General features: G+C 46.7%; 1 protein-coding gene across 3 annotated transcripts in view; it reads left to right on the top strand.

Moving 5' to 3' along the window:
* The window catches only part of MTF1 (metal regulatory transcription factor 1), a 59,483-nt gene extending 45,543 nt beyond the window's left edge, over positions 1 to 13,940 (top strand). For 2 of the 3 annotated variants that reach the window (XM_064281749.1, XM_064281751.1), the window contains exons 8-11: positions 2,123 to 2,219; positions 2,939 to 3,537; positions 6,224 to 6,287; positions 8,315 to 13,940. In XM_064281749.1, the coding sequence (XP_064137819.1) occupies positions 2,123 to 2,219; positions 2,939 to 3,537; positions 6,224 to 6,287; positions 8,315 to 8,745 (1,191 nt within the window). In that variant the 3' untranslated portion in view covers positions 8,746 to 13,940. The remainder of the gene's footprint in view (positions 1 to 2,122; positions 2,220 to 2,938; positions 3,538 to 6,223; positions 6,288 to 8,314) is intronic. The other variant, XM_064281750.1, reaches the window with a different exon arrangement.
* Positions 13,941 to 14,025: the final 85 nt, after the last annotated feature.

Raw genomic sequence — 14,025 nt, 5'->3', positions numbered from 1 at the left:
CACAACCCCTAACCTCTACACTGGAGTGGACCATGTGGTCTCTGCCACAACCCCTCACCTCTACACTGGAGTGGACCATGCGGTCTCTGCCACAACCCCTCACCTCTTCATTGGAGTGGACCATGTGGTCTCTGCCACAATCCCTCACCTCTTCATTGGAGTGGACCATGTGGTCTCTGCCACAATCCCTCACCTCTACATTGGAGTGGACCATGTGGTCTCTGCCACAGCCCCTAACCTCTACACTGGAGTGGACCATGCGGTCTCTGTCACAGCCCCTCACCTCTACACTGGAGTGGACCATGCGGTCTCTGCCACAATCCCTCACCTCTTCATTGGAGTGGACCATGTGGTCTCTGCCACAATCCCTCACCTCTACATTGGAGTGGACCATGTGGTCTCTGCCACAACCCCTAACCTCTACACTGGAGTGGACCATGCGGTCTCTGTCACAGCCCCTCACCTCTACACTGGAGTGGACCATGCGGTCTCTGCCACAGCCCCTCACCTCTACACTGGAGTGGACCATGTGGTCTCTGTCACAGCCCCTCACCTCTACACTGGAGTGGACCATGTGGTCTCTGTCACAGCCCCTCACCTCTACACTGGAGTGGACCATGTGGTCTCTGTCACAGCCCCTCACCTCTACACTGGAGTGGACCATGTGGTCTCTGCCACAATCCCTCACCTCTACATTGGAGTGGACCATGTGGTCTCTGCCACAACCCCTAACCTCTACACTGGAGTGGACCATGCGGTCTCTGTCACAGCCCCTCACCTCTACACTGGAGTGGACCATGTGGTCTCTGTCACAGCCCCTCACCTCTACACTGGAGTGGACCATGTGGTCTCTGTCACAGCCCCTCACCTCTACACTGGAGTGGACCATGTGGTCTCTGCCACAATCCCTCACCTCTACATTGGAGTGGACCATGTGGTCTCTGCCACAACCCCTAACCTCTACACTGGAGTGGACCATGCGGTCTCTGTCACAGCCCCTCACCTCTACACTGGAGTGGACCATGCGGTCTCTGCCACAGCCCCTCACCTCTACACTGGAGTGGACCATGTGGTCTCTGTCACAGCCCCTCACCTCTACACTGGAGTGGACCATGTGGTCTCTGCCACAACCCCTAACCTCTACACTGGAGTGGACCATGCGGTCTCTGTCACAGCCCCTCACCTCTACACTGGAGTGGACCATGCGGTCTCTGCCACAGCCCCTCACCTCTACACTGGAGTGGACCATGTGGTCTCTGTCACAGCCCCTCACCTCTACACTGGAGTGGACCATGTGGTCTCTGTCACAGCCCCTCACCTCTACATTGGAGTGGACCATGTGGTCTCTGCCACAACCCCTAACCTCTACACTGGAGTGGACCATGTGGTCTCTGCCACAACCCCTCACCTCTACACTGGAGTGGACCATGCGGTCTCTGCCACAACCCCTCACCTCTTCATTGGAGTGGACCATGTGGTCTCTGCCACAATCCCTCACCTCTTCATTGGAGTGGACCATGTGGTCTCTGCCACAATCCCTCACCTCTTCATTGGAGTGGACCATGTGGTCTCTGCCACAATCCCTCACCTCTTCATTGGAGTGGACCATGTGGTCTCTGCCACAATCCCTCACCTCTACATTGGAGTGGACCATGTGGTCTCTGCCACAGCCCCTCACCTCTACATTGGAGTGGACCATGTGGTCTCTGCCACAACCCCTCACCTCTACACTGGAGTGGACCATGTGGTCTCTGTCACAGCCCCTCACCTCTACACTGGAGTGGACCATGCGGTCTCTGTCACAGCCCCTCACCTCTACACTGGAGTGCCAGTGCACTGTAGCAGGACAGAAGCAAAGGCATGTGCCTCTGCACCAGTACAACTTTATTTACTACAACAGGCAGCTGGCCTGCAAGTCACCGTCAGTTGACCCTTGTTTTAAAGTCTTTGAGGACCCAGAATCTTCTGTATCTGAGATTTAGGGAAATATGTCACCTTGAAATAGGATAAGTTAGAAACAAGAGGCCTATCAAAAGATCATTCCAGGTTTGCTGCTCTGAATATGTTCTCATTGCTTCAGGATGACCAGTCTCACATCCGTGTCTCCTTCCATCAAACACAGGGCCAGGACCTCAGCACAATTTCACCAGCAATCATCTTTGAATCAATGTTCCAGAACTCAGATGATACAGCAATTCAGGAAGATCCTCAGCAGACAGGTTTGCTCCCCAGCCTCTCTTCCTGCTCAAACCTTAGCCCTGGGAGGGGGAATCCACACTTGCTGACACACCGAATGACAAGCACAATGAAATGTTCTTTCAATTAGCTTAAGTGAAGTGGGCTTTCTGTGAAGGGTCAGGAAAGTCTAGCCCTTTCAGTTCAATTACATCTTTTCCCCTACTTCACTCAGCTCCTGAAAAAGACGGTCTCTTTTTGAAGAAGCCATTGTGTTTTATTGCTCTTGTTGGCTTTAAAAAATGGAAGGAGCTATAAGCTCTTTCTTCTTCTGATGTGGTGCCCTGTTCTGAGGGAATAGGAACCACAAACTAAGCTTCAGATGTGTAAATCGTTTTGTATTTGAATTGAAAATTTCTTCGTAAATCTTCTTCACAATTATCAGAAAGTCTGTTCACTGGTCATGCAAAAAAAAAGGACGTCTAGACTTTTTTCCAGAAAAGCATTAGGACATTTTTTTTTTTTTTTTAGTTAGACCTTAGACTTGGTCTTCACACTTAGAAAATGAAATTGATGGTAAAGCGTGGTGTTTTTTGACCAAAGGTGTCATTAAATGAAAAGCAGAAAGAGAGCTTGCTAGAAAAGAAGAAATTGGCCCTAATGGACTTCACATGTCTTTTGTGTAGCCCATAAAGATTGTGTTTTTGTGGCTTATATAAGGCTTGGGATATGTATATATACTTCTATTTCTTTTTCTTGCCAGCTGCCTTGATTGAAAGTTTTAATGGTGATGCAGAGTCAGTCAGTGATGTTCCGCCATCCAGAGGAAATTCAGCATCTTTATCTCTTCCACTTGTACTGCAGCCTGGCATCTCCGAGCCACCCCAGCCTCTACTACCAGCCTCAGCGCCATCTGCTCCTCTGCCTGCTTCCTCCCTAGGAACTGGTTCCCAGCAAGCTGCATTTGGCACCCCTCCTGCTCTCTTACAACCTCCAGAAGTGCCTGTTCCCCACAGCACACAGTTGGCTGCTAATCATCAAGAGTTCCTTCCTCACCCCCAGGCACCACAGCCCATCGTACCAGGACTTTCTGTTGTTGCTGGGGCTTCTACATCAGCAGCGGCGGTGGCGGCAACAGCCATGGCAGCACCCCCCCAACCACAAAGTACTACTGAGCCCCTGCCAGCCATGGTCCAGACTCTGCCCTTGGGTGCCAACTCTGTCCTAACTAATAATCCCACTATAACTATCACCCCAACTCCCAACACGGCTATTTTGCAGTCCAGCCTAATGATGGGAGAACAGAACTTACAGTGGTTATTAAATGGTGCCACCAGTTCACCGCAAAACCAAGAACAAAATGTAAGTATTATGTGTAAATGTATCCAGTATGGTGAAGTGTATTTACAAAGATGACATGATCTGGGACTTTTACTTCAGAAAACAAAATGGCTATCATATCTGCCCTGAAATATATACCACATTTTTAGGCAAATCATGTGCACCTTCTGGGTTTGTTTGTCAAGTAACTACGCCCTCCCCCTGGGAGGTATTTTCGTAAGTGCTGCTATGCCAATTGTTTTTACACATTGCTGTAAAAAAATTAGCATAGTGTGCTTATGAAAATACCTCGCCAGGGGAGGGTGCGGTTGGCAAACAAATGTAGAAGGCTCACATTATTTGCGTGAATATACAGTAATTTTATCTCTAGTCATTTTCCCCATTGTTAAGCAGCGTTAAATCCAGAGAATGCTGTCGTCATTACCTACGGTAGGGAGGCAGAGAAACAATCATCATGTTTACCTAGCAGTAGATACTTGAACAAACATTCCATGTGCAGTCCACTCCCATCGTGTAGTATAGGAAAGCAGTAAACAAACTCTAGAGGTCCAAAGATACTCAGGAAAGCTGGCTGTCTCTGAGGTAGAGCCAGACTGATCGGAGTAACTAACATGGCCCAGACAGATGTAACTGAACTGCAGTGGCCAAGTCAGAGACACAGTCTGTGCTCACAGAGACCGCTGTAGAACCATTTTCTAACAAAGTGTTTGGTCTTGATGACTAAGGAAATGACTTGGTCATTCAGGTAAATAGATTTGAGAGCTTAGGATTTGCCAGATACCACGCTAGAGACTGGAGGATGCAAAAGGTGAAAAACATGACCTTTTTTTCATAAAAACTTGCATTCTAATTAAAGAGCCTCAAAGAAAGTTTTAATAATAATGATAGTAATTATAATAAAAAATTAATAATAGCTACTATTTATTTGAGCCCTTAGCCTGTATCATGCACTGCACTAACTAAGCACTTTTTAATGCCTTATTTCATTTAATTCAAAACAATCTTAGGAGGTAGATGCCATTTTGCCTATGGAGAGCTGAAGCCCAGAGAGGTTAAGGTGACTAGCCCAAGGTCAAATAGCTCACAAGTGGCAAAGCTGGGGTTTGGGCATAGGCAGCCTAACTCTAGGGCCTATGCTCTTGGCTACTACATTGTGCTGCCAGGTGAGGGGTTTAGATACTAAGGACTTGTCAGAGGGTGGCCACCCAGGTCAGGTGAGCCTTGAGGTACGGGAAGAAATTAGGTGGAGAAAAGGATGTTCTAGGTAGGAGGATGTGTAGGTGGATGTATGACAGTATCAGACAAACTGGAAAGGTAGTTTAGAGCAAAATAATGAGAGGCCTTGAATTCCAGAAATATGGTGTCAGCCACCTCTGGAAGCAACTTATTTCCATTTTCAGATAGCCAGAGTCATTGCTAAAGGCTTTCCAGTGTTATAACCCAGTCTACCTTCATGTGGTTTTTATCTGTTATTTCTATATCTCCCTAGGGGAGCTGCATGGAACAAGTATTATTCCTTTCTGTGCAATTCATTTTCTTGTATTTAAATGTGATTCTCATTTCTCTATCATTATTTTACAGTGTCACCTCTTACAACTTAGCCAGAAACTTTCACTTTCCTCTCAGACCCATCTTAGAGGCACTTTTTTTTTTTTTTTTCTTAAAGGGATAAAAGACAAAGTACCTTTAAGATAAGACTTAAAGGAAGCACAAAGCCTTTAGGCAATTTAACAGGAAGTGTAATAAAGTGATAAAGGCAATTTTATGGGCATGACTTTATAGTTCTCCTTAGTAATAATATGAACAGCTAATGTCTATTGAATGCTCACCATGTGCCAAGTGCTCTATGAGCATCATCTCATTTAATCCTCACAGGGGTCCTTTGGGAGGTTCTTTGGTTTTCATCCTCATTTTTAGAGGTGGGGGAATTGAGGCTGTAAGAGGTTTACATAACGTGCCTGAAGTCAACAACTAATAAGTTGCAGAACTTGGATTTGAATCCAGGTGTGGCTGACTCCAGCACTTATCTTGTGCAGCTTACAGCGCACTGCCCAGGCCTTCTGCAGCAAGGGGCAGGACGGTGGCAGCTCTGGCTGTGAGAGGAAGCCCTAGCCTGTTCTTAGCATGCAGCTTAATTCCTGTGGGGAATAAAGAACTTCCCAGCTTTCATAGTAGTATTGTGGGGAGGGGGGCGGGGGGGGATGGAGAGCCTGGAGGGGAGGCTAGCCCTGGGCTCTCTGAGAAAAGCAACCTTGGAAGAGCCTCTGGGCACACAGAATCTACTGGAACAGGCAGCTGGGGAGGCAGCCAAGTAGTAGGGTACAGTGCTGGCTACATTGTCAGCACTGAATGTCAAACAGTACAATGACCTCATGTCAGAGTACAAACAAAACATCGTTCAGGACAAAAATCCCCAGGCACTGAGGGGTTTCTGTCCTATTGGGTGATCGTTACAATTGGGGAGGCTTCAGGTCCTTGGAAAAAAACAAAACCAAACTCGTTGCCTTGGAGTCGATTCTGACTCATAGTGACCCTATAGGACAGAGTAGAACTGGGTTTCCAAGGAGCAGTTGGTGGATTCAAACTACTAACCCTTTTGGTTAGCAGCCGAGCTCTTAACCACTTCGCCAGTACAGTTTTAAGTCCTTGGAGATCTAACATATTTGAGTGGCCATAAATATAATTTTTTTTTTTTTTTTTTTCCCAGCAGCAAGCACCTAAAGTTGAGAAGGTGTTTTTTACCACTGCAGTTCCAGTAGCCAGTAGCACAGGTATGTAACTCTGTTAGTTTTAACAGAAAGTGAACTCTCTGGGCCCTTGAGGCATGAGTTAATTATTCCTTCTCTCCAGTTTTTAAAACTTAAAAAAATCTTTAAGCAGCATCAATTAAATTTTTCACATTATATTGTTTATTAGAGTATTTCATAGTCTCACAACTATTGGAAGTTAGGGCACTTATGATATAAATGCCACATTTAACATTTCTTTAACTAGTAGCGGCTGTTTCCCTTACAGATCCAGCTTTTACGTGCAGCCAGAAAACAGTTTGAATCACAGTTAATGCTAAAGAGGGCAGTTGTTAATTCACTGGGCTCTTTTCTAATTACAGTGATGAAGAAATAGCACCTGGGTCTGAGACAGATGTAGAGCTGAGAGGTCCTTTTACGGCAAACACTTTATTTTACAGGTTAAGAAACTGAGACCTGGAAAAATTAAACGACTCCCCCAGGGTCAAAGAGCAAATCTTGGCAGAACCAAAGCTCTAGTTCTCAGGCCTCCTAACTCCCACTCCCTTCTCCTGTCTGTTAGTCTCTCTAGCTCTGTTGAGACACAAAACCTGACTGATTTCAGAGTGGGTCTGCACACAGCACATAGTACACATACCCACACAGAAGAGAGACTGTGCACTCACGAGGCTGGCTAGGTAAAAAGAAGGTTTACTGACAGCTAGTATGTGCCAAGAAGTCCCTGAGTGGCACAAATGGTGAGACACTCAACTACTAACTGAAAGGTTGGTGGTTTGAACCCATCAGAGATACCTCAGAAGAAAAGCCTGGCGCTGTGCTTCCAAAAGATTACAGCCTTGAAAAGTCTATGGAGCGCAGTTCTACTCTGCAACACATGGGTCGCCATGCGTTGGAATCAACAGCAACTAGCTAAGGTCCCTGGGTGGCGCAGATGGTTTGTGCTTGGCTACTAACCTAAAAGCTGGCAGTTCAAACCCACCCAACAATGCCACTGAAGAAAGGCCTGGCGATCTGCTTCTGTAAAGATTACAGCCAGGAAAACCCTATGGAACAGTTTTACTTTGTAACACATGGAAATCGATTTCAGCAATGGGCTTGGGCAGGGTTGGATTATCCAGTAAGCAAGGTAAGCATGGGCTTACTTGTGCATACTTAATAATCTGGGTCACCCACCCCTATCAGGGATTGTAAATTTGAAAAGAAGCTTTGATTCTGTAGGAAGGTGCTGTGGGGTTGGGAGAGAGGCAGATGCCAGCCATACATAGATACATAGAAGCAGAATCTTTGATGTAGTGAAAAAGTGAAATTGTTCACTACAGACGATCTGGTAAGCAAAGTATGCACCATGCTTACCTTGCTTATTGGATAATCTACACCTGGGTTTGCATTTTTTTTTTTTTTTTTTTTTTGGTACTACGCGTCAGCCGCTGGAGCTACAAAGATGAGTAAGCTGTCAGAGTCTCTGGGGCAGGCAGTACTGAGCACGTACTGTGCAGTGTCCATAGCATTGTGGACATGAACCAGGACGCTCACATGCTGGCTGCACTCAGGCAAGCCCCTCTGCACAAGCCTACAGGGAAGCACCAGCAGAGGCATCAGGAGACGGGAGGAGTGGGCTGGATCTTGAAGGATGAGAGGAGGTTCTCCAAGAGAGCAGCAGTGTCTAGGTAGTTTATGGAGAAGGAGGAGCTCCTAGGCCCAGAGGTATAAGGAATGCATCAGGAAAGGGGTGGCATCTGCTGTGGCTGGTGTGGGGGAGATGGCAGGGGAGAATGGCAGGAAATGAAGGTGAAAACACAGGGTACATCTAGTTTGTGTGTGTGGCTTTCTAAGAAAAGGGAGCTTGAAGGGGATGGGGAGTGTCAGAGGCTCTTTACCTAAGAAATAAAACATGGTCCAATTTATAGCAAAACAAAGCCTGGCACATGGCCCCCACCCTCCCCACAGTTCCTGCCTTCGTGGCATTCAGCCCTCACCTAGCTTCTGACCCCATCCCTCGGGCCCCTGCCCTGCGGCCACTTGAAGAGCAGTCTCTCTTGCCTCTTTCACAGGGAGCTCTGTACAACAGATTGGCCTCAGCGTTCCTGTGATCATCATCAAACAAGAGGAGGCCTGTCAGTGTCAGTGTGCGTGCCGGGACTCTGCTAAGGAGCGGGCTTCCGGCAGGAGAAAGGGCTGTGCTTCCCCAACCCTCCCAGAGCCCAGCCCCCAGCCTCCTGATGGGCCCGGCCTGCAGCTACCACCGCAGACTTTTTCCTCACCCTCTGCCCCCCTCTCATCATCCTCCCCTGTACCCTCTTCCCATGAGCAAAACAGACAAGCAGAGACTCCTTCAGACCCTCAAACGGAAACGTTAAGTGCCATGGATGTGTCAGAGTTTCTGTCCCTCCAGAGCCTGGACACCCCGTCCAATCTGATTCCCATTGAAGCACTACTGCAGGGGGAGGAGGAGATGGGCCTGACCAGCAGCTTCTCCAAGTGAAGGGCTGTATGTGCTCACCCCAAGGAAAAGAGGGCAAGCAGGAGGCATAGGTGTGATGCCTACCATCTTGGGGTCAGAAATTTGAAGAATGAAGAAATCTACTGTTTGAAATTCTCACCTTTCAGACGTATTTTCTTTATTCACATCCCAGGAGGATCCATCTTAAGGAACTAATCTTTGGGAAAACAAAACAAAACAAAAAAACAACAAAAAAAGCTAAGTTATAAATGAACTGTTTGGCTGCACTGTATGTCACTTTTGCTTATTGTCTTGTGAACATGGAAATTAAGGTTACTCGTATGCATAAAAATTCTGAATGAAAGGGTGTGGTTTCCATCAATCTGATCTTGCCCATCACTTGCACTGGGGTCTTTGTGGTTTGGGCAGCAGAGTTCAGTGTGCTGGGTGTTGCTCCTCCCTGTGTGTCTTTGGAACCTGAGGCTAACAGTTGCTTAGAAGGCCAGACCCTTGCTCCATCAGAGAGGGAAGTGGCAGAGGAAGGTCAGACAGTTGTGCGTTGGACAGAAGTTCAGTGAAATGGCTTTGTTGTTTGTGCTTGGTATGGACTTCAGGGTGGATAGTGCAGGGCGGATCCTGCAGCCAGCTTCAGCACACTGGGCAGCTGAAAGCCTGGCCCATGGTCTGTGGGGATGATCTGGTTCTGCAGGGGTCCTGGGGAAGTTGGTGACTTCTGTCTGCTGATGACGTGTATGCAGAGCAGGCTCTAGCAGCATGATCGCAGTCTTTGCCTCCCTGGTTCCTTGTCTCTCGGTAGCCGGGGCTTGCAGATGACAGTGAATTTTCTCTGGGGAACATCCCTGGCCACATCCCATCCTCGAGTGGACATGTGGCTTATGGCCAGGACTGGTCAGTGGTCTGCCTTCCCTTGAACTGTGTTTGCTTCCTCAGAGCAGAAGGACTGCATTTTGCTGTTGAGGAGAAGCTGCAGATTTAGGAGACGTTTGTATAAGGTGGCATATAATTGGCAGGCCAGCTGTCTGGTCCCAGGTTCTATCTAGGTTTTTGGTTGCCCCCCTCCCATGATCACCCCTTACCTGTCTGGATTTTGCATACAGCCTAGTACAGTGCAAACAAGGATGTGACTTGCTCAATTTGGTCATATGATTGCTAAACAAACAACAAACTCCACAAAACGATGATCTTCTACTCAGGGTAAAACAAAAAAAAAATTCCCCTTCCACCAAAAAGCCTGAAATGTTGCAATAAGTTATCTCATTTGGAATGTTTCATTAAGTTGTGTTATAGGGAAAAAAATGTTTTTTTGATTTGTGTATGGAATTATATCCATCTGTTTGCCTTTGGTTCCAAGTCATTGCCTATTAAAATAAAACAGTACACTCCACACTAAAATTAAAACAGAAGGCTTCCCTCAAGTGGCTATATTAACACAGTCAGTAGTGTTTCAACAAAGAACCTCTATGCTCACCAAGCTCAGGGGCTAGGCATGGCCCTGGAACAGATCTCTGTCTCCCAAGAGCCCTTTTCCTGCCTCGAACAGGGGGCAGGGTTCAACAAACAGGACTGCTCTTTGGAGTCAGTGATGTCAGGCAGGAAAGAACCACCACTTTGCCTTCCTTTTCCATTCTTTAACCCTGGTGGTGTAGTGGTTAAGTGCTGCAGCTGCTAACCAAGAGGTCGGCAGTTCGAATCCACCAAGCGCTCCTTGGAAACTCTGTGGGACAGTTCTACTCTGTCCTATAGGGTCGCTATGAGTCGGGATCAACTCAATGGCAGCGGGTTTGGTTTTTTGGTTTTCATGCAAAGAGATCTGCATTGTCACTCTCCTGTCCTCTGACCCATTACTCAGGGACTGCTAAGGCAGTATCCAGAGCAGGTCATTTACCTTGGAGCCAGAGACGCTGCCTTTTAGCCAGGATATTCAAGGATGGACTTGGGCAAGAGGGCCATTGTGGTAAATGTTGGTACTGCCACGAGGAGAAATGGGCTTAACTACAAGCACCTGATTCTCATTCCAGCAGTCTGGTCTATTGATTTTTGATCTTCTGTATTCCCCTTCTCAAAAGGCTGGTGCGTTCCGGTGACCTCAGCAGAAGTTGAGAAGGCAGGAGGAATCTTCTATTACAACAGTGGGTTAATTCTCCTGTAAAAGCAACTGCTGAGCTAGGGGTGAGGTAGGGCCCTTGCTATTTTTTCTACAACTGCTGAGAAGGAGCAGTGGGGCGGGATCTCCAAGTCAGCTTGTTTTGGAGGGCAGTAGTGACCTCCCCTCTTAAGAGCCCTATGGTCACTGGGTTTCTGGTTCTCGGAAGCTGAGGTGGGCAATAGGAGCCCAGAGAAGGCCATTTGAAGCTGCCCACAGTTTAAACATTGCTTCTTCCTGGTTAGCCAGGGCTATGCTTATGTTGGGCCCCAATGAGGTCAGTAGCTTTTTCACTCTCCAGAGATTGGGAGTGATAAAGAAGCATCTTGAAACAGTGTTTTTCTAGCTGAAGAAGTTGAAATATCTGCCTTTTGAGGGTGATTAGATTTGAAGGGGCACTATCAGGTCCAGTCAGCTTTGAAAAGTCAGGAACGTGCATAAACTGATCATGAGTTGTTGTGAGGGGCAGGTTTTTCCACAGGCGTAGGTAGTCTTTCTCTTCTTTTCCACCTTCCGCAAGCCTGGCTTCTAGGGCCAAGAACCTTGGAGAAGAGAGGGCCCCTGGCTGAGCTGGGGCCAGAAAGAGCCTTCCTGGAGAGTGTGGTTTCCCAAATCTGGGAATGAACCTAGAGTGCAGTGAGCGGCCACAGACTTCTAGCAGGTGAAATCAAGCCTTCTTTTCTTTCCATGGTAACCTTAACCACTTTCAGCCTGTAGATTTCTATTTCTGCTCCCACTAGCATCTCCAGTTAGATTGCCTCTTTAAAGGGTGCTAGTCAGCATCAGGGGTTGGAGTTTATGGGCTTAGGAGGTGGTAAGGAGACTTTGGCTGGCACCGCCAAGCTGCCTTAGTGAATGGCCCTTCCCAGGCAGTAGGTGGGGCATTGAGGGAAAGTAGCCTGGCCTTTCCTGGCAGGATCTGGCTTCTCACAGCCAGTCACATGGGGCATCACTAGTTTGGTGTCAGGAGTCGGGGTCATTTATTGAATTCCACCCGCCTTTATAAGGAGATCGTGGTACAAAGCCCCGGAAGGGCTTTAAGGTGTGACGACCTCTCTGGGTATAAGGCAAGGGACTTCTCTTCACCACCCCTGGGAGAGTCAGTAGATTGGAGAGTTGTGTTTTCAGGGTCAAGGCAGTGGACCGATGGGGATAATGGAGGGGGGTGGGTTTTCCTGAGAGACTTTGTATAATGCTGAATGTGTCCAGAGGGACGAGTTTGCAGAACCTCATGTTGGTATATTAAAGAAATAATAAAATAAAAAAGCACTTTAGGTTATTTTATCTTTAACCCAATTGCTGCAATTTCTTTTGTGTATATATACATATATATATATATACTTTCCACAAAGTTTTATTTTTTGCTCAGAATAAAAAGTTAAATTGAGGTGTGAAAAGCAAAGCACTTACCTTGGTGCAATATGTGTAGCTTGATGGTCGTTGTCCCGTGTGGCCCTGGCCTGGCCACGTTGTAACGCTTGATCGGCCCTGTACAATGAGGCTGTCTGTAGGGAAACACTATTATGCATTCTCTGCAACTGTTCAATCTATGCAAGCCTTCCCCCGTGCCCGAGGGCGCCCCCTCAGGCTCTCTGAAGAACTGCTGCGGGGCCTGTTTTCTTCTGCTGACTGTTGAGGCCCTTTTCAACACTTCTTCTTGGTCTCTTGCCATCTTTCCCCTGTTCAACATAACCAAGTGACACCTGAAAGGAACAGCTTCTAGACTCTTCTATTTGTAATCATGTCCATTGTCCTTATTCTTATAGACTTCTCCAGTCTCTGAAACCATTGATTTGTGCAACTGCCACAATATCGCTGAAGAGTTTACAATTTTTCTGTACCACCAATCAGAAATATGTTTGGGGAGATGGTGGAGGGGAAGCAACATGAGCCATTTCCATTCTGCTCCCATATACTGCCCGTTGGCTCTTTAAGCAAAAAGGCCTCCAACCTTCATTAAATCCAGCAAACAGAGTTAGTAATTTGGTCTATCAACTGTAATTGGAGGGGAGAGGCAGCAGAGCTGAATCATGCATATTTCTGATTGGTCAGTCAGTATAGCCTGTTTCCTCTTACATATTTTTGCAGGGGGAAAGGGGTCCTGTTTTTCTCCTCATGCCCTTTGGGGAAGCTGATGATCATTCTGGGCGTTTCTGTTTCTCCTGTTCGAGAGGGCTTCTCAGTCTGCACTGAAAAATGCAAATTAAACTGGATCTTTATGTCATTGTGTACATAGTACAAGCTTTTTTACTGGAAGCGAGGTTTAAAACAACACACTGCCCTTTTGGTGGTGTGCCTGCTGGGCCAAAAATTGGATAGTAGTCACTTTCTCAGCTCAGTGCAGTTTCTACTCTTTTTCTTATGGGAAAATTTTTCATAAAACCTTTTTTCACCAAAACCCAGGGGTGTTTTTTGCAGTATCCTTGTAGTGGTGCCAAGCCAGAGGCTTCTCTTGCCCCATCTTCACCTGTGTTTTCGGGCCTCCCAAAGGTCCTGTTTGACCCAACAGTCTACATCCTTTGTCGTGTTTTGGAGAATGTGGGGTTCGGGGTTGGAAGTCCAAGGTGGCTGTCCCTTTTCCCTGTGAACTCTTCCTCATCCTTGTTTGGGGAAGGTGGCTGGGAACAGATCTTTGCTAAATCTCTGGCTCGGATCTTCTAGCCAGGAAAGGCAAGAGCCCCTGAGAGCCTTCTTTTTTGACACACACTAGTCATTGGCCGACGGTCTAGGTGACAGTTTTTTAAATCCCAGATAGTTTTATTTCAATTATGTAATAGCTTATCAAATTTATTTAAGTGTGAAACATGGGAACAACGGACTTTCACTGAGCGATATGAAAACGTTACAGGTTCAGTACTTCCAAAGGAAGAAACCTCCAAACCCAAAAAAGAGTAAATATGAATTTGTATTTTTGAAGAATGTGAAATAATGGTGTTTGCTTAATTGCTCATTTTGTATAAACTTAATATTGTACTTTAAAATATCTGCTAAGAAGTGAAAATTTAACTTTTTGGAATTGAAAAAGCAATATTAAATACTAATGAAATCCTAATTAAATGCTTATTTAAATCTGGTAGTATCTGTGGCATTTCTTCCCAGCCCTTCCCATGGTTGACAGTTTTCAACCACTTCCCCCCTCCCCAGCCATCAGTCTTGGA

This window comes from Loxodonta africana, chromosome 3 (assembly GCF_030014295.1).
Source record: "Loxodonta africana isolate mLoxAfr1 chromosome 3, mLoxAfr1.hap2, whole genome shotgun sequence".
In the NCBI taxonomy this organism is placed as follows: domain Eukaryota; kingdom Metazoa; phylum Chordata; class Mammalia; order Proboscidea; family Elephantidae; genus Loxodonta; species Loxodonta africana.
Note: the sequence above shows the minus strand (reverse complement) of the source record. Positions and strands in the feature narration are given on the sequence as shown.